This window comes from Homalodisca vitripennis, chromosome 4, assembly GCF_021130785.1.
Source record: "Homalodisca vitripennis isolate AUS2020 chromosome 4, UT_GWSS_2.1, whole genome shotgun sequence".
Lineage (NCBI taxonomy): Eukaryota > Metazoa > Arthropoda > Insecta > Hemiptera > Cicadellidae > Homalodisca > Homalodisca vitripennis.
In genome coordinates, this window is record NC_060210.1 from 166,876,502 (window position 1) to 166,898,987 (window position 22,486).

Here is a 22,486-nt window from a genome sequence, read left to right on the forward strand (position 1 = left end):
ATAATACTCTAGTCCTGATTTATACTATGGAAGACAAATATATAACATGTCTTACCTTGCTGGCTCAATGCTCCTACCACTAGAATTGCACTAGCACTCCAGGATAACTCAGTGTCTGGCCACCCAGTAACATCATACTAATTATCAATCACTGAGTCCCCACAACCAACAAACGCAATACTCTAGTCCTGATTTATACTATGGAAGACAAATATATAACATGTCTTACCTTGCTGGCTCAATGCTCCTACCACTAGAATTGCACTAGCACTCCAGGATAACTCAGTGTCTGGCCACCCAGTAACATCATACTGATGTATCAATCACTGAGTCCCCACAACCAACAAACGCAATACTCTAGTCCTGATTTATACTATGGAAGACAAATATATAACATGTCTTACCTTGCTGGCTCAATGCTCCTACCACTAGAATTGCACTAGCACTCCAGGATAACTCAGTGTCTGGCCACCCAGTAACCTCATACTGATGTATCAATCGCAGAGTCCCCACAACTAACAGACACAGTACTCCTGTGCTGATCCACACTGTGGGAGACAAGGGTGTTACCAGTGCTTTATACACCCCAAATGAGTCAGGATGTCGAAAAATGAAACAAGTTCTGTGGAACATATTAATGTTATTTAATAAATTATTTAATTTAAATATAATATTAAACACTTATTTTTTATTATTACTATAGAAATTGTGTTGATATTGAAACTGTTAAATATATAATAGGAAACATGTAACATTGTTTATGATTGTTATGAATAAAAAGTGTACAATTAGGTATGGATTACAATTAAGTTATTGATTGTATTTGGTCAAATATATTATTATAAATGGCTCATCATAGTTGTCATGGGTTTTGTTGATTTATAAATTTTCAAAGTATCATTGTGTAGTGAAAAAAGTTGATGAAGCTGCCAATTAAATACGCTGTAATGGAAGGTTCCAAACAATGTATTTGGTTGATAAAAGTTGTTGTTTTATAGTGTAAAGTGAACATGCATTAGTGTCATTGTTACTGAGGCTTTATTATGATATATAAGTGTTAAGATTTTCAACTCTCACTACTATAAAGATTACACTTAGATTCTTTTAAATGCATACATATAACATAAGTAGACTTTTTAGTGAATACTCCTTTCGGCATTTATTGTTATCAAAAACAACAAATATAAAAACTTGAATTAACAAAATTGAAAATTAAATGTTAAACAGATTTATATAAATGTAAATACACATACAGAAAATAAATTAATATCAATCAAAAATGTTTATCAGTTCTGAGGTTCAAGGTAGTGAACGATTTTATTTAAATGCAATGATAGAATAGAATAGAATATATTTTATTGCGTTGACAATATATATTACATTGTATTGCAATAGTCAATAATACCATTTTTTTATGGTATTTATCTTAAAAACTAAATCCATTCACTCGACTTTCCATACAGTTGCACGCAGGCACACATTCATACACATACAAAATTCATAATTCGTGGGATCAACCCCCAGGATTGCAACACTGCCGCGAATATCAATCCCAAGTGTGCTCCATAAACTCGCCAACTGAGTAAAAAGCACAAGACACCAGGTAGTGTTTTAATTGGGTTTTAAATTTTTTTTGGATTTGTTTCTAAATTTAGTGTTTCAGGGAGATTGTTAATGAATTTGATGATACGTTTATTACAATAGAAAGTGTTGATTACTACTTTCAATGGCATATTTAACAGGTTTTTTAGGTACTTTCCTATAAAATACATATTTATAAAGATAGAAGTGTATTTCTCTAGATTCATAGAGATTTCATCAAAGTTTATCACATCTGTCCAGGTTTATTACTAACGTTTGTAATACAATGCTCTTGTTGCTTTGTTCGGATTCATATATATTATATATGACTATTTACATGGTGTACCTAATTCACTGTTTACAAGACAAAAGAACCATGAGATTTTATATCTAAAAATATTGCTTGGATTTTATTTTATAATGGTTTACTATTTGAATTGGGTTTACTAATTAACTTGGTCCTACATTATGTTATCTAATTCTCAACAATAATTTAAACACAGGTTCTGAGATGGAAATCTCTGGGTATATTCTACCTTCTTCCAATTATATAAAAAAACAAGGTAGACATGCTTCTTCATCAAATGCACAAGTCATAACATTCCTCACTTTGAAAGTGTTTTTCAAAACTTTTTCACAAAACTTAGTTATATAAGACAAAAACTTATAACAAGTGCATATAAAATTGCTTTTGCAAGACTACAGATAGTAATATAGTATGTACACGGTAAGTTCAAATAGTCAATGACATAACTATGCATAAAATGTAGAAGGTCCGTTTTTTTTTGGCAAATAACGGATTCTATAGATTACAGGAAACCATGAGAATATGACTCACTAAGGAGCTCACTAGAGAATATCACTGTTAGTCTCGGACATTACTGAACAGTGTTTCTAATATATATACAACCGCATGTGTAACTGACTGACTGACTGACTCACTCACTCACGTATACTAATTCTAACCTACTTTCCAGAAGAGTTAGAGACTTGAAATTTGGTACACAGATAGCTTTCCACGTGTAACCACCAGGAAAATCCCGAAAAGTGAGAATTTTTCATTTTCAACCCCCTCAAAAAAATTCCCAAAGAAATCGCGCATTCTTCACCCCTGCAGGCATTTTTTTGTAAGCCCGATAGCGGGCGAACCGGTTGGAGCTAGCTCGGATCTGACGGAAAATTCATAGTCAGGAATGAAGTGAACTACAAAAAAAGGTCTAATGACTTTTTGCTCTATCTTCCATGGTTAAGCGACAAAACGCTCGATCATTTGAAATTCCAGAGATTTTTTCGATAAAAATAATGTTTCAAGCCCGATAGCGGCCGGAACCGTTTGGTCGTACAGCTCAAATCTGATTGACCCATCAAATTAGCAAATTGCGCGATCTACAGAAAAGGTCCAGTAATCTTTTGCCCTATCTTCGATTGGTTTGGCCGAAAAAAACGTGATTATGGTACAATTTTGTTGTAACTTTTACGCGAAACTTTGTTTTTGGGGTCGATAGCGGCGAAACCATTGGTCGGAGGAGGTCAAAATAAGACTAACGTTTTATTAGGAAATAAGATGACCAACAAAAAAGGTCCAGTGACTTTTTACTATATTTTCCCTTAGTTTGACCGCAAAACGCGATTAAGTTGAAAATATTGGACATTTTCGCCTAAAAATTTACATTCCGGGCTTGATAGCGGCTAAAAACGGTTGGTCGTAACTCAAAAACAAATTATTAAAAACGGGATTTAGGAAATCACGTGATCTACAGAAAAGTGTTCCGTGACTTCGGGAGTTGGCTGAGCGTTAGCTAAGCGTCAATAGTAGATAGGGACAGAGGAATATTTATTATGTATCACAGACACAATACCCTCTAAAAAAAGGCCCAAGTGTGTCATTAACCCCCGCGGTAATATTACCCCCCCCCCTCCCCGGGGGATTTCCTGGTATGACCTGATAACCTCCTGTACATTCAACCCCCTGATGTGTTTAACCCCCCTGGTTAACATTAAACCCCCCCAGGGAAATTTCCTGCCATGACCTCATGTCCGAATTTTACCAGTCACCAAATCTCTTAACCCCCCCCCCCTGGGAAGATCCTGGTATGACCAGATAACCCCCTGGAGACTTATCCCCCGGGGTAACGTTAACCCCCCCTGGGAATTTGTTCATATGACCAGACAATATCCTGATCGAAATTAAACCCCCTCTTGTCTTAACCTCCTTAACATTATCACCCACCCAGGGAATTTCTCCGCCTTGACTAGATAGTCTCCTGGTGATATTAAACCCCCTGTTCGACTTAAAATACTGCCTTGAGGTCGGTTTTTATTATGTTTATACTAAACAATTCAAGATAGCTGACCCGTGCAGACTTTTCTCCCGAGCTCATATTCTGGCTAAACCATAGGTCGTAGATCAGATCTGAGGGGCACAATCGAAAGACAAATTAAATTTCCAACAAGAAAGGTCCAGTCACTTTTTGTCGTATCTCTAACGGTTTAACCGCAAAATGCCCTCAAAGTCAAAAGTTTTTACGAATCCGGAAAAAAATCTATGAAAAAGGTCAATTTTTAAATCCCTTGTCATTTACTTAATGTCCGGGACTTAACCAGTCACCGAATTCCGCTTATCCCCGAATTTGCCAAGCGTTTACTTTGGGGGCCTGGGGGCGTAGCCCCCAGCGAGCCGAAGGCGAGTTGTACTATATAAACTAGAGCTTTGCTGAATAATAAATTATAATTATATACGTTAATACAATTATTAATGAATACATATTTTTATTAAAACCCTTACACAAAATTTAGACTTTTACTTTATTATAGCTACTTCATTAATTATTTAACGATTAGATCGTATTGCACGAACTTAAAGTCACGTACACAGTTTGTTTACTACAGTGAAAATAAATAATTATAAAATTAAAAGTAAATGATAGCAAAACTAAAAGTATAAAATTGCAACTAGCAAACAGACGATTGCTTACCGAAATTTCCAAACTGGAGCTGTGAAGTCCACAGTATCCATTCTGTGCTTGAACATTGTAGCTGGCGTGAGACCAAGCTCTATCTCGCCTCTCTCCAGCTGACCAACCATACCATCATGGCCTCCCCCTTGTGGATTCAGATAGCCCCATGATTCTGTTACTTCAAAATCAAATCTGAAAAAGCTAACTTATATCAAAAAACGTTCTGTTTCATTTACTGTAACATTTTAAAATTGTAATTTTGTATACATTTTATATCATTGTAGGTTTAAATAACTTTTGATTCATTAAACATTATAATGATTTCTACACAACAGACATAATTATGTACATTTCAAAAGTTACATAAAAATCTGTTCCTAAGAATGGAAAATTCCATTCATTATTTCAGAAAATGAGCTAAAAATGAAGATCTACAGAGCAAAAATTCCTTTCCTATTCCGTTCCTATGTTAAAAAGTTTTAATATGGAATAAGTAAAATTCTTGTTATCCCTATAATTTATAAAATTCACAACTTTATTTTGTCCATCCCATTCTTTCCAAGAGGTCTTGATTTGACTATATTAGGTACTTTATGAAATAGTATATATATATATTTTTTTTTTTTGTAAATGAACTAGTGAGCTTAAAAATGTTTACTTTACCATGTGTAACAAATAACCTTTTAATTGAGAAATGTAAGTATTTCACCATACACTGACCAAATAAAAATTACAAATAACTTGTATTATTATAAATTGTATACAGTATGCATACTCTCCATTGACAATCCATTTTTCTCATTGATTATATACCCCTGCACTACCCCTAGACTGGAGCTTGGTAGGATAGACATTCAGCTAAAACATCATTATTATGAATTATTTAAACTTTAAAATATCATTTTATACCCTAGTGTTATAATAGTGTCATTTTATTCATGGATATATATCTTTATTCATAAAGTTATTTACTTATTAGTTATTGTTACTTTGATAAAGTACATTAATAAAACATTTTCATTACATTGCAAATGTAAATATTTGTACATAAATCCTAATACATTGAATTAAAATAGGAAACAAACAAACATAAACACTTACGTAAAGTTGTAGAGATCTTGTAAATTGAGAAAAAGTATGTATGTAAATCTAGATACAGAGTCCAGGTGTGGTAAGATATTAGTGTCAAGGATTCTTTCTTCGGCATTGCTGGAATTAGTTTTGAGTTTTGTTAGCTGCAAAAATATTTAAGATGAGATGAAATGTATTAGTTCCTGTTGAAGAATATAATTCAGCCTTAACATAATATATTTTTGTAGAAGGGATACTAAATATAGTATATAGAGTTCTTCAATTTCACAAACTGTAAATAAAATGTCATTATAATGAACTGTACTAGCTGCTATCCATAGTTGTTATATACAATTTTTTACAGTATAATGGGAGCATAACAAGCAACCACTTTAAATATGATATGATATTCCAACAAATTCTTATATAAGTAATGGTTATTCAAAGATATCCCTATTTCTATATCACTTCCAAATCATTCAATATCAAAGTTTATAACTTTAAAAGCTAGTAGAAATCTGAAGTTAGAGAATACACTACTTCTTCATGAGCACTTGACATTAATGCATATTTAAATTATCATGCCATTATGTTAAAGCATTTCCTAAGAATCCCGTACTTGCCTTAGAAACTGTCCGAGACAAGTGGGGTATAACCATGAACTGGGGAATTGTTTAGTAGTGAGCGTCTATAAAACAATTTCTTTACAAAATTTCAAGAAAAGGTTTAATTGACTGCTGACATTTATAATATCTTTTGAAACTTTCAAATCTAGGAATAATCCATAAATCTGAAATATAAATTATAAGCAGTTTTTAAATGTCACTAATGGCTATGTGTTGGTTGAGTCAGTAATTGACAATTAGATTGCACTAGAATAGAAAACATGTATATATTTACCATCCAATAACCACACATTTTTTTCTCATTTTACAATGAATTTTTTATGTGCCTGAGACATTTTTCTCTTCTTTTTAGGTTTCATTCAATTTAGAATTTCAAACTTTTAAAAAGCCGCCATTTTGAAACTATTGATCATAGATTTTGCTTTCTCAGCAAAAAGTAAATTCTAATTAGATATACAAACATGAAAAATTACAACACTGTATATTAAACCAATCAGAGTTATGTTATTATTTTAAAATTATAAACAGAGACAGGTAGATGCTAAACGAAGTGAAATAGATCCTAGTAAACAAACTTTTTTGTTTATGTTAACTTATATAACCAAATACATAAATAATTCTCCACATTTTTTGAACACTATATAATATATATATATATATATATATATATATATATATATCGAATATATATATATATATATATTATTGTTAATGCGAAATATAGTTAATCAATATTAATATGTTGGCCTTTTTCTACACACATATATATATATATATATATATTATATAAAGTACTACATATATATATATACTATATATATACATACATATATACTACATATATATATATATATATATATATATATATATATATATATATATATATATATATATGTAGAAAAAGGCCAACATATTAATATTGATTAACTATATTTCGCATTACGCTTCTTCAGGTCAAAACAACATAACGAAACACATAAAATAATCAAAAACATACATGTCATATATATATATATATATTCGTATTATGGTAGTTTTAGGTTCTGGAAACCATCAAAATCTGGAAATTTTATCATGAAGGTGATTGCTATGATATTTACCTAAAATATAAAGATATGTAATGGGGGTAACAAGAGTTACGCACATACATACAGACACCCTTTTTTATGAAATCCAATTTGTTTGTCAAACTCTTGAAGACTGATATTAGACATCTTAAAACTGAAGTTAGAGTAATAATTAGACATCTTATCACTAAAGGTTATAACATTGAGAATAGTACTTAGTCCTTTGTTTGAAGTTTATTTTTGACGATGGAAGGATTGTGTTAGGTTAGTTATTTACCTGAAGAAAAGATCAGATTGCAGATCTCGAAACGTAGTGTTACTGATTTTTTGTTTCACTGAACGATGGCAAATGTTCGGAAATCCTGTTTCCTTCATAGTACTTAGTGTAATACAGAAGTAGAGAAGTATTGCACAGTTTCATAACAAAACAATTTTTATTTCCTGAATATTAACTTGCAAGAACTTTTGAACCAAGTTTAGCAGATACCAGCCTAGGCATGTTTACTTTAGCTATGCTTTTTTCATTCATTTTTGAATTCTAATGATTGTTCCTTCTCAATATTAATGTGAAGAAAAGTAAAATTATTGGTTTTGTAAATATTAATTTGTCAATGTCACTTGAATCTTGCTGAAACTACAGTACCATTAACTTATTCATTAAACATTAAAAACACCTCTGTTGTGGTATTTTACCAAGGAAATGATAAGACAATCTCAACATCCAAAACAGTCACTACCGATATAATAAACTATTTAAATTGTTATATATCTCACTTTTAAACCAATAATTTATATTTATGAGAATTTAAAATATTTAAGTGAATAATGATATATCTGAATGAAATACTTACAACCACTGTCCCTCTGAGTCGAATGCCATGAAAATCGGAACGGAGTTTTACTTTGGTATTATTGAGTTTTATTTTAAAACCAGTTGATAAATTCCACTCAGCTGCTATATCTGTCACTAGAGGACTTGAGTAGTTAACCTTATATAAATCATAGAGAATAAAGCCAGGCAGTGCTAGTGAAACATCACTTGTCAAACCCAGATTGAGAAAAGTCATTTCTTTTAAAACATCTTTTTGCAAACTCACAATAAGCCATATGTAACTTTCATTCAGCATCCTCCACTCTGAGCTCTGAAAATAAAATGTTTTCTGATAACTTTTAACTCCTTATAGGACTTAAGAGAATTTATTCTTTGGATCAAATACAAATACAAAACACAAATTAAATGCTTATTTGAAATAAGCACACTGTGTGTTAAATACACAAAAATTCATAATTCGCCAGTTTTGATGTATAAATGAGTTAATTAAAATTTTATAATATCAACAATTTTGAGTTTACATTTTGAGATGTAATTTTGTGTATAATTTAAAGAAATATTTTCTGTGGTTTGTCAGAAATGCCAACTTTAAAAAATCCTGATATCAAAATTTGATAAAAACTAAATTAATATCAGAAGAGAAATAAGGAAAATATAGAGAGGTTAATTTAAACTGATAATGGTTGAACACTGAAACACGTGTATGGCATTAAAAACATTTTTAAATGGTTTTAGTTGACTTTTCATTATAATAAGGAAAATATAATGCAAAACAGTGTACATAATGTGTACCTATTGTAAAATTTGATTTACTTTTAGACTTTGTCAGATTTCAAATGCTGCACCAAGCAGAAGGTGAAATAGAGCCAAACTCAAAATTAACTTTAAAAGAACTGTTCTCACCCATAGCTGTTTTATGTGTAGATACCTGTTTTGTTATAATTAACTGAATAGCTACGGAAATGTACTACTGTATAGATTTAGTTTTTCTACAAATATACATAAGTCATAACACGTAGATTTAAATAAGATGTGTTAAGCAGTAGTACACAGAAAGGTATAGTAGTAGCGTTTTACTCGCTACTCTCTGAAAATAATTTTATTGTAGCATTTTGTGTAGCAATATTTGTTTTTTATAAGTTACAGTGCAAGGCTCTACTACATTTTCAAATAGTTATTTAGCAAACATTAACTATTTTTATTGTAACCTTCTACTGTTACAGGACAGAATTTTCAAATGGAAGTAGAGATTAAAATGTACTGATCTCTATGATTCAGTTACCCCAGATTGTGCGTATATCACAACTGTCATTACTTTTATATACAAACAGAATCATAAAATCTTAATTTCCTAATTCTATGAATATTGGGTTTATACATATGTTTTGCATTCTATAAGAGAGCTACTGTTCCCTTTCCCTTTCATTTTTAAATGTACAAAAATTGTTCATCAACATTTTCCCAATCTGGCCACTCTTTATTGCCACATTACAAAAATTATTCATTATAAAGTAAAAAAACCAAAAGGAGTATTTACATTGACCAGAATAATGGTATTATCATGTGCAAACATTATTTGTTGGTTTCCACCCTACACTGTTGCTATCCTGTAAAGGTTAACATGTACTGCTGATAGTACAGTACTGTGACGTAACTCTCTGGATACAATTTGCAGTGTATGGTGTGCAAACAATAGGTGTTGGTTTCCACCCTACACTGCTGCTTATCCTGTAAGGGTTAACATGTACTGCTGATTAGTACAGTACTGTGACGTAACTCTCTAGATACAATTTGCAGTGTATGGTGTGCAAACACTAGGTGTTGGTTTCCACCCTACACTGCTGCTTATCCTGTAAGGGTTAACATGTACTGCAGATAGTACGGTACTGTGACGTAACTCTATGGATACAATTTGCAGTGTATGGTGTGCAAACACTAGGTGTTGGTTTCCACCCTACACTGTTGCTTATCCTGTAAAAGGTTAACATTGTACTGCTGATAGTACAGTACTGTGACGTAACTCTCTGGATCAATTTGCAGTGTATGGTGTTCAAACACTAGGTGTTGGTTTCCACCCTACACTGTTGCTTATTCTGTAAGGGTTAACATGTACTGCAGATAGTACGGTACTGTAATGTAACTCTCTGGATACAATTTGCAGTGTATGGTGTGCAAAACACTAGGTGTTGGTTTCCACCCTACACTGCTGCTTATCCTGTAAGGGTTAATATGTACTGCTGATAGTACAGTACTGTGACGTAACTCTCTGGATACAATTTGCAGTGTATGGTGTGCAAACACTAGGTGTTGGTTTCCACCCTACACTGCTGCTTATCCTGTAAGGGTTAACATGTACTGCAGATAGTACGGTACTGTGACATAACTCTCTGGATACAATTTGCAGTGTATGGTGTGCAAACACTAGGTGTTGGTTTCCACCCTACACTGTTGCTTATCCTGTAAGGGTTAACATGTACTGCAGATAGTACGGTACTGTAATGTAACTCTCTGGATACAATTTGCAGTGTATGGTGTGCAAACACTAGGTGTTGGTTTCCACCCTACACTGTTGCTTATCCTGTAAGGGTTTAACATGTACTGCAGATAGTACGGTACTGTAATGTAAACTCTCTGGATACAATTTTGCAGTGTATGGTGTGCAAACACTAGGTGTTGGTTTCAACCCTACACTGTTGCTTATCCTGTAAGGGTTAACATGTACTGCAGATAGTACTGTACTGTAATGTAACTCTCTGGATACAATTTGTAGTGTATGGTGTGCAAACACTAGGTGTTGGTTTCCACCCTACACTGTTGCTTATCCTGTAAGGGTTAACATGTACTGCAGATAGTACGGTACTGTAATGTAACTCTCTGGATACAATTTGCAGTGTATGGTGTGCAAACACTAGGTGTAGGTTTCCACCCTACACTGCTGCTTATCCTGTAAGGGTTAATATGTACTGCTGATAGTACAGTACTGTGACGTAACTCTCTGGATACAATTTGCAGTGTATGGTGTGCAAACACTAGGTGTTGGTTTCCACCCTACACTGCTGCTTATCCTGTAAGGGTTTAACATGTACTGCAGATAGTACTGTACTGTAATGTAACTCTCTGGATACAATTTGTAGTGTATGGTGTGCAAAACACAAGGTGTATGTTTCCACCCTACACTGTTTGCTTATCCTGTAAGGGTTAACATGTACTGCAGATAGTACGGTACTGTAATGTAACTCTCTGGATACAATTTGCAGTGTATGGTGTGCAAACACTAGGTGTTGGTTTCCACCCTACACTGCTGCTTATCCTGTAAGGGTTAATATGTACTGCTGATAGTACAGTACTGTGACGTAACTCTCTGGATACAATTTGCAGTGTATGGTGTGGTGCAAACACTAGGTGTTGGTTTCAACCCTACACTGTTGCTTATCCTGTAAGGGTTAACATGTACTGCAGATAGTACTGTACTGTAATGTAAACTCTCTGGATACAATTTGCAGTGTATGGTGTGCAAACACTAGGTGTTGGTTTCAACCCTACACTGTTGCTTATCCTGTAAGGGTTAACATGTACTGCTGATAGTACAGTACTGTGACGTAACTCTCTAGATACAATTTGCAGTGTATGGTGTGCAAACACTAGGTGTTGGTTTCCACCCTACACTGCTGCTTATCCTGTAAGGGTTAACATGTACTGCAGATAGTACGGTACTGTGACGTAACTCTCTGGATACAATTTGCAGTGTATGGTGTGCAAACACTAGGTTGTTGGTTTCCACCCTACACTGTTGCTTATCCTGTAAAGGTTAACATGTACTGCTGATAGTACAGTACTGTGACGTAACTCTCTGGATACAATTTGCAGTGTATGGTGTTCAAACACTAGGTGTTGGTTTCCACCCTACACTGTTGCTTATTCTGTAAGGGTTAACATGTACTGCAGATAGTACGGTACTGTAATGTAACTCTCTGGATACAATTTGCAGTGTATGGTGTGCAAACACTAGGTGTTGGTTTCCACCCTACACTGCTGCTTATCCTGTAAGGGTTAACATGTACTGCTGATAGTACGGTACTGTAATGTAACTCTCTGGATACAATTTGCAGTGTATGGTGTGCAAACACTAGGTGTTGGTTTCCACCCTACACTGCTGTTATCCTGTAAGGGTTAATATGTACTGCTGATAGTACAGTACTGTGACGTAACTCTCTGGATACAATTTGCAGTGTATGGTGTGCAAACACTAGGTGTTGGTTTCCACCCTACACTGCTGCTTATCCTGTAAGGGTTAACATGTACTGCAGATAGTACGGTACTGTGACATAACTCTCTGGATACAATTTGCAGTGTATGGTGTGCAAACACTAGGTGTTGGTTTCCACCCTACACTGTTGCTTATCCTGTAAGGGTTAACATGTACTGCAGATAGTACGGTACTGTAATGTAACTCTCTGGATACAATTTGCAGTGTATGGTGTGCAAACACTATTTGTTGGTTTCCACCCTACACTGTTGCTTATCCTGTAAGGGTTAACATGTACTGCAGATAGTACGGTACTGTAATGTAACTCTCTGGATACAATTTGCAGTGTATGGTGTGCAAACACTAGGTGTTGGTTTCAACCCTACACTGTTGCTTATCCTGTAAGGGTTAACATGTACTGCAGATAGTACTGTACTGTAATGTAACTCTCTGGATACAATTTGTAGTGTATGGTGTGCAAACACTAGGTGTTGGTTTCCACCCTACACTGTTGCTTATCCTGTAAGGGTTAACATGTACTGCAGATAGTACGGTACTGTAATGTAACTCTCTGGATACAATTTGCAGTGTATGGTGTGCAAACACTAGGTGTTGGTTTCCACCCTACACTGTTGCTTATCCTGTAAGGGTTAACATGTACTGCAGATAGTACGGTACTGTAATGTAACTCTCTGGATACAATTTGCAGTGTATGGTGTGCAAACACTAGGTGTTGGTTTCCACCCTACACTGTTGCTTATCCTGTAAGGGTTAACATGTACTGCAGATAGTACTGTACTGTAATGTAACTCTCTGGATACAATTTGTAGTGTATGGTGTGCAAACACTAGGTGTTGGTTTCCACCCTACACTGTTGCTTATCCTGTAAGGGTTAAAATGTACTGCAGATAGTACGGTACTGTAATGTAACTCTCTGGATACAATTTGCAGTGTATGGTGTGCAAACACTAGTTGGTGGTTTTTCACCTGAGACTGCTGATGGTCAAAAGACATTAACAACAGAATTAAACTGTTTTAATAAGCATTATTGTAAAATATAAAAACACAAATTTTTAATTTTGTATGTTAAATTTAGATTCTTATACGAAAAACTGTCTTATGAAGTTATAATACTATAAATCATATAATATGTGAATTATGATTTTTTAAACAAAAAACATACAGACATAAATAAAGCATTAAACCATTTTTGATTTATATTTACATAAATTTTAGGTTTCTCTTCTCTCATACAACAAATATATAAAATTAAAGACCACAATAAATTTGTAATAACCTTGGATAAATCATAAAATTTAAATGTAAATAATAATAGTATCACATTTGATCTTAAGCTTAAAATACTAATTAAATTCATTTTTACAATTAATATTTTGTTGATAGATTAACAACTTATTCAATTAATCAATGCTAAAAATAACTATATGTTTTCTAAATTACCTTAAATAAAAATTAAATTGTATTAAATTACACCATGTATATAAATAGTTTATTTGTTCAGCAAAAATTACACAAATAAATTTAGGATATATTTATTATTTTTTTATAAATATAAATAACAACTGTATGTGGTTTGGTTTAAACATTTATTACAGTTATTATCTTTCTTTAGTGCATAAGTTGAAATGACAATTTATTTAACCTCACCTCAAACAGTACATTCTTGTTAAAATTACAGTCGTAATCCAAAAACACTCCAAGTTTAGTGTACCTGACGACCATCATCGTGTTAAGATCCTTGCTGTTGATTCCCCATCCAGAACCAACTCTTACTGGGTGACCACTGTTATTTGTTAGCAATTGTATGACTTTGACTGAATCTAAAAAAGAGTTCATACACGTTTGCTCTCATATACGATCTTTAAGCACAGCTGTTCCTTAAAGTACTATAGTAAAAATATGTTGCAGCAGATTTTACATTATAATTTACCAAAACTAAGATACATACAAGGAACACTGTTATTATGCAGTAAGTGGAAATTTCTGCCTCTGTATTATTGTCAACAGAATACAATAATACAATAATACAGATGTTGGCTCTGTTTGACAGCTTTTTTAAGTCATAGAATGGATAAAGTATCTTTATCTCACCAGGCCAATTCCCACCTGTGACCAACCAGTTTTATAAGATACAAACTAAGTCGACCTTAAATCAAAACAAAGTTGCGAAATCATTCATAGATTTTCTCCTAAACTTGGCATGTTACATGAGTTGACAGAATGTTTGAGGGTTGTATTAGTCTGACTCATGTTTTTTTCATTGTAACATTATTCGTAAACATGTCTGAAAACCTTTTGTCACCCACATTGGGTATTTAATTTCATTATTGTTTAAAAAATGTAGACAATGAAGAAGGCAATTTTGTTTTTTAGTTGAGAGGAGTCTTTAATAGAGTTGTTTTATGTTTTGGCAACAGTATTCTAGAATTGGTTATATATTTAGAAACAAATGTAGAGCTCATTGACTCTAAAAACGGTTGATTATTCAATTTGGTAGGGATTTCATTTATAGTTCTGGGGGAGCAATTTTAAAGTAATAAAATACTAGTCTAGTAAATGTTCCTAGTTATTTCCTCAGTTCCATAACAGCTCCTTCAGGATTTAAATTGTATCTAATTACTGTATTAATTGTTCTTAGAGTCCTCACTTTTATAGCTGATAAATCCAAGAAACTTTTGGATTTTTCAATGAGGGATACAAACCAAATGATGGAAGGATAACAGGATTTCAGACATTTGTTATTTGTTACAAAATGGTTGTTACAAAACGGATGGGTTTTTGGACACTTCAGTTACAGGTATCAGGTTTCAAAGTTACTGGGAATGTTACTGGAATTGTAGTTTTAGTGCTAGTAGCTGTAGTTTTTGCCATAATAGCAGTACTATTAATTTGAGTTTTCTTTTGGTCTTTAGGATTACTTCCTTAAGTACCAGGTCCATCACCATGAACATTCATAAACATAAGTACAGGAAGTAGTTGCAAACCTGTTACCTGAGATTTAAGGTTGTTATCTTACGCTTTTAGAGCAGGATACGCTTTTATTTAGAGGCTTGTTGTAGGAAGGAAACTATCAAATTTCCAAGTAAAAGTTTTAATGTTTACATTTTGAGTCTAGCAGGACCAGAAAGCCCAGTCTAGGGTTCCAGTGGCCGAATAGAGTTTAAGAACAACTTATAAAATCTAAGAGTCAGTCTAAGCTGGTATAGTTTGGAAACGGATGACCGCAGACACAATATTATATAGTAAGCAAAAGGCTCTCTAGGTTGGTAGTCAAAATCATCATAACCATATTTGTTTACTTGGGAACATGTTTAATTTCGAAAACATAGGAATTTAATATAGAATTAACATTTTTCCTCAACTAAATAGTACTGGCTTTGTAATGCTAGTAACTATACTCAAAAGTGATGGGCGACCCACGAACCATAACTACACTAATTTAGTATATTGGTGGATGAACAACCAGACTGGAAAAACTTAAACTAGTGTTAGAATAGGAAGTAGCGATGGACGAACCACCACACAAGAGAACTAAGCTAATTTGTTATGTTGGCGGACAAACCACCAGACTGGAAGAACTTAGAATAAGAAATGTTGTGATGGGTGAACCACCACACAAGAGAACTATGCTAATTTGGTATGTTGGCGGACAAACCACCAGACTGGAAGAACTTAGAATAAGAAATGTTGTGATGGGTGAACCACCACACAAGAGAACTATGCTAATTTGGTATGTTGGCGGCACAAACCACCTGACTGGAAGAACTTAGAATAAGAAATGTTGTGATGGGTGAACCACCACACAAGAGAACTATGCTAATTTGGTATGTTGGCGGACAAACCACCAGACTGGAAGAACTTAGAATAAGAAATGTTGTGATGGGTGAACCACCACACAAGAGAACTATACTAATTTGTTATGTTGGCGGACAAACCACCAGACTGGAAGAACTTAGAATAAGAAATGTTGTGATGGGTAACTATGCTAAGTATGTTTAGAACTTAGATAAGAAAGTGATGGGTGAACCACCACACAAGAGAACTAGCTAATTTGGTATGTTGCGAACCACCACCACACAAGAGAACTTTGCTAATTTGGTACATTGGTGGGCAAAAGACCAGACTTATTTAAAATTTTTGGGTAATAGATGGGTAAGAGATTTAGATGAAAAAAAGAAAAACTATTTATAAGAAAATTCTATATAAATTATACCTGAATACCAGGACACACAATACAGAAACAACTTTTTCACTTTATGATCCACCCAGCACTCACTCTTGACTCCAGCCTAGAACTAACTGATGTATGGGTAAGACAGTGTGGAGGATAGAAGGAAAGCAGGGGTAAGAGTAAGGTATGGGGTTGAGGGAAGTTAGAAATAAGAGCGGAGGGAAGAGAATAAGAAAAGAAGTAAGGGGAAAATAGTTGAAATATATATTAAGTATATAGTAGTATTTGACAAAAAAAATAATAACATGAAATTTAATATGTTACAAGGGCCTTCCTGCCTAAACCTTTTATGACAATGAACAAACACAGCGATTACTCCACACGTATTCTTTTTTCATCACAATTTCATTATCACCTATTTTTCACTTGCTTTTATAATTATACACATTTGTGACTTATTATTAAACATTGATTTACTATTTCAAATTAAATAAAATCTAGTTTAGAGTAAGAAATATTTTTTATTTAACAATTATTAATTACCCTTACTCACTATTTATCAATTTTTCCTTCTTACTCTTCCTTCCCCCCCCCCTCGATCATGACTGAAGATTAAGTACTATCATGTACAAGGAGTTCAACGTATACAGAAAATCTTTTTTTACTAAGAGCTAAATCCTACCAAATTGTTCATTCAAGTAAAAATCTTTAAAAGTCTCTAAGTTTTGATTTTATTATTCTGCTTTGAATTTATTATATAAAACGATATAACAAAAACTAAGTTGAAGTTGTTGATGATGTTGGCAAATCTATTATTCCTCATGTTATGAATATTTTGGGTTTGATTTTGTTAAAGAGCCATAGCCTTAAGTACGGGTTATAATGAAGTTCATATTTGTATTACATATAACAAATAAGTATATTATTATAACAACATATATAATAACAACAATATATATATATATATATAGTGTGTGTGTGTGTGTGCGTGCGTGCGTGTGTGTGTGTGTGTGTGTGTGTGTGTGTGTGTGTGTGTGTGTGTGTGTGTGTTGTATGTGTTTAATATATATTTAAACATATTATTGTTATATCTTGTATTAGTTATTTGTATATGCTAACTTTTCAAGGGCACTTATAAAACTACTAAATAAATTTGAACTTTGTAAAATAAAATTGAATTCTCCTATTTTCCAAATAGAATACTATAAAATATTACACATATTTTTAGGTCTATAGGAAGGCAAGTAATCTTATGCATACTATATGAAAGTTTGAACAATATATAAAAAAATTACAAATGTTACACCATGATTAAACCATATTTACTAATTTAAATTTTAAAATGCTTACAACATTTTACAAAAAGTAAAAATGTATTTATGACTAAAAATGTTAACATACTTACCCAGTTACTAGATGAGTAAAATTTTTACACAAATAGCAACCAAGGTACCTGTAGAGTTTCAAACTTTAAAACCTATTAAAGAGTGTTATTAATACATGACACAAGTGGGGAGTCAGACCTGTAAGCGTCTGAAAAAAGAAATTTTTATTTTGAACAATGTTTTTTGGAGACATTAATGAAAATGTATAATTTCAACCAAATACATTTGACCACATTTCCTCGTTTCACTGTATTTTCAATTTGATATTTAAATGTTTTGTTTGATTGTTTACAAACATCAGATTATGAATATAAAGAATAAATTCAATTCAATATTCATATGCGATCCATATTTCTATCCATCCTTAACTAACCATTTTGCAAATATCTATACTTAAAAATTTATAAAGTTTATTAATAAAAATAATATACAAAAAGCCTCTTTCTGGAAATTGAAGAAAAACAAACCAAATTTTGTCCTGTACATTAAGTTGTGGGTATTCAAAACGGTGGTATTATTAAGAGGTGGTAATTTTTTATTTAAAATTTATTGCAGAATTACTATTTAATTTTATAGAAATATTCATATCACACAAACACAGTTTCTTAGTTTATTAAGCAAACACTTTAGAGGCTACTTATTAACTATAAATTAATTAGTTATTACCATATTGACCACAGGTGAACAAGTTAATGTTGCTAACATTTTTCCATGTAAAATATTGTTGTATGAGCCATGGAACTTCTGCAGAAAATGAATCAGAATATTTCAAAAAAAGACAAAGCAAAATTACAGCTTGAATCATTGTCACAAAATGAAAGAGGTACAATAAACTGTATTAAATATTGATGACAATCTGCTCGACATGCTAACGACTTTTTCACTTAAGATGTTTCATTTTTCATGAACTTAGATGTGAATTACTGTTCATTTTTTCTACTTAAAAAGTGAACAAAATTTACATTTATTTTAAGAAATATTAAACGAACTATTATACTATATTATGAACTAATATCATAAAAACTTATATCCATTCTAATGTAGTCAGAAGAAAGGTATATATCATGTGTAATTAACTTAAATGTATTGGCTTTGAATGTTAATATGTACAGAACTGATAGAACAAAGACGTATCATTATTGTTTGGCATTTTAATATAATATTTAATGAAATTAAAAAACCATCTTAAAACATCAATTTGTTATAAGCATATCAGTATTTTCTATAAATGCAGTCTTGCAATCAGATATTATGGGAGGAGGTTAAGAGCACTAAGTAACTTTTTTATTTATGTTATTTTATGTTTTTCAAAGTATTTATTATTAAATCATACCCATAATACAAGTCTTAAAAGTTTTATATATATATATATATATATGTATATATACAGGGGTGCTGAAAAGTCCCGGGACGGTCTAATAACTTTTGAACTAATTACAATATAAGAACCAAAATTTACATCAAGCTTTTGCTCATATAAAACTATTATTTTATGTATTTCACCATGATATCCTGCTTATGGGGGACGTCCCGCTAGGGGTTGGTGAAAATTCTTAAATAGAAGCATAGGTCGAGTCGTACATCAAATTAAAGCTCTTTTAATTAGAAACATTTTGGCGAAAATCTGACGTAAAACAGTTGACGCATTACAAAATGGCGGACACTCAAAGATTATAAAATACAGAATTTTTCAAATGCAAACATTCTGGTTGTTAGTGAAAACTGAGACACTTAATCTTTTATTTTACTTCTTTTACTTCAAATCACTTACCAAAACAGTTATAACAAATGTTCAAAGTGTTTGCCTTCAGTTTGCTGACAATATCCCAATCGATTGTAGAACGCTGATATCGCATTGTTTAAAGCTTGGTTAAAAGGATAACTGAAAAATTAAGAAACAGTGACATAATGCCTTTTTATTTCCCATATACAGATTTGTAAACATTTTCACTTGTATTGCTACAATATTGGAGTATTGTCAAAATGTAATAAAATCTTAGTCAAATCTAGGAGTTGAGATCCAACTTGCAGAGTATAAGCAGATATCACAGGTTTTATTGAAACCAACAGAGGTATTTTTCCTAAGAAAGAAATCGATTGTCACCATTACTAATTTTGGTTGTCGAAATGGGAGGGTTATCAAAAGGGTCAAAAATTTGAAAAGATAATTATTGGCCTATGTTGTAGAATAGTCTAGATAATAATATTGTCTAAAATGTGCAAAGTTGTCTGTCACTTTGACAGCTTTAGTTGATTGATGAATTAATTATGGTCAAAATGAAATCAATGCACTGCAGCATAAGTTAAGTTTCAGTCAGTTTTTTTTATGTAACTCTCATGCAGGAGCGACGTTAGGGTAGGGCGCAGTTGGGCGACTGCCCAGGGGCGCTGGACGAAAAGGGGCGCCGGTAGCCTTTTTTCGTTTGTAATTGAATTGCAGTTAGTTGCACCGAAGAAATCTCGCCCAGGGCGCTAGTAATGCTAAAACCAGCACTGCTCTCATGTTTAAAGAAAAATCTTATTTGATATGACCTATTATCATGTAAACTTCCTTATTTAATCCAGATAAAATCAACAATAAAATCTAGAAAAAGTTTCTAGAGAGATCTTTTAACTATCTCTAATCATGTCACTTCTCAAAAAACAAACATCACCATTCAATCTTTGTGGAAGGATTTTAAATTTCTGTCTTACAATAAACTGTGATCGGAAATACCAGTTTGCTTTGAATGACATGATGCTAGTTGTCAGATCTACAATACCAAGTATGTTCTTCCCCTTCATGAATTGTAGGTCTTGCTTCTCTTTCAAAAATTTCCAAAGGTTGACTTTGTGTCAACCATCTGTAACATGTTGATTTCCTCTGCAGCAGGATTACATTTTTGTGAATAACATAACCTATACTACATTCTGTAGTAAATGCATTTCAAGGACACAATCCATAGATTAAGTGCATTTCCATGTATTCTGTTTTAGAGAAATGACTTAACAGAATGATAAGCCTGTAGAGACAACCAGATGATACCAACTTTACCAACCTTAGATGTGTTGCAAGAAATGGAAAAGTTTATCTCCAAACACAAAATAATAATATGTATTGGTTATTCTTTGTCAAATAACAATGTTTTTATTTGTTGGAATACACCCTATTGTAACATAGAGTTTCCAGTGGTGATAAGAGGTTAGTAGTTTTAAAGCTCTTATCAGTGATTACATTGTGCTAAGCAAAGACAAGTGGGACATAGCCTAATTGGTTTTTAACAACTATTTGTAAAGTACTACTTGGTATTTAAAATATGATTTTAAATTTTAAACTAAAACTTATTTTGTTAAATAATTAACTAGTCAGGACTGAGTAAGTAACTATGTAAGTAAAATGAGAAATGTATGTTTTTTAAGTGTGTCCTCATAAACATTTATCTTTATTTTTATGGTTCTGTTTAGTAAATTCCATTATTTTAATATAAAAGAGAGAACAATCTTTATCCCATATGCATCAATTACTAACAACAGGGCTGCCCAACCTACGGCCTGCGGACCGAATCCGGCCCGCGAGTCAGTTTTATGTGGCCCGCCTTGTTGCCAAAACAACCAAATTTATTTACAAGCATTTGAAATATTAAATAAATACAAATTTTGAGAACCAAGCAGTCCAGCCGATTTCACGTAGAACGAGCCGTATTCATTTGGTGGAGTATGAGTGTTGAAAGAAGTAAAGTAGTTGCAGACAGATTTCACTGACAACGGTGGTGGCTGCCGGCTGGCGAATAGAGCGTGCGTAAAGCACGGCACAGCGCGCAGTGCGGCGACGTAACCCCTACCCAACTCAAGGTCACCACTCGCCACGTAATTTGTATGTCCTAGTATCCTAGTAGGATTAATTAAAATCAATGTATTCAATTTATTGGTGACTTTTTTATTGTTCCCTCAGAATTAGAGCAAACATCCAAAAGTCTGGGTTTATATTTATTTCTACTAAAAGGACCTAAAAACATAATATATTATAAACCTTTACCTAACAAATAAAATAAATAATAAGAAATTATAATAATCAGGAAACAAGGGCCAAATAACCTTAAAACTCATATTTTGCACAAGATTTCTGGAACAAACCCCGGGCAATACGTTTTGTTTGGGGTTCCAAATCCCCTGGGATGTTGGCCCGCCTGGCCATAAAGGCTTTACAATGTGGCCCTTGGGTAAAAAAAGGTTGGGCATCCCTGACTTACAAGATGCATATGAATCATCAATTATCCTAAAATTGAAACTCATAAATGAATTTAGCACAATAAAAAAAGTGTTTATAATAATTAATAAGTAAATTTAGAAAACAACAATTTACAGAATAAAATAAAAATACAAGCAAAAATGTTGAAGTTTAACAACTTTTTTTGTATTAGGGTTTTTATTACAAAACTGTTCATGGTTTCATAAAATTATATTGAAAATCACAAATATATAAATACCTCTGAAACTAAAGTCACACAGCTGTGCCATTAAAGGAACAGCGGGTTTAAATAAATGTATAG

At 32.8% G+C, this 22,486-nt stretch overlaps 1 protein-coding gene across 1 annotated transcript in view; it reads right to left on the reverse strand.

Moving 5' to 3' along the window:
* Positions 1 to 22,486, reverse strand: part of LOC124360558 (ionotropic receptor 75a-like) — a 29,731-nt gene that overhangs the window by 3,792 nt on the left and 3,453 nt on the right. The window contains exons 2-6 of the mRNA XM_046814278.1: positions 14,049 to 14,221; positions 8,154 to 8,444; positions 5,640 to 5,773; positions 4,557 to 4,730; positions 405 to 622 (exon numbers count right to left, since the gene is read on the reverse strand). Coding sequence (XP_046670234.1) covers positions 405 to 622; positions 4,557 to 4,730; positions 5,640 to 5,773; positions 8,154 to 8,444; positions 14,049 to 14,126 — 895 coding nt within the window. The 5' untranslated portion in view covers positions 14,127 to 14,221. The remainder of the gene's footprint in view (positions 1 to 404; positions 623 to 4,556; positions 4,731 to 5,639; positions 5,774 to 8,153; positions 8,445 to 14,048; positions 14,222 to 22,486) is intronic.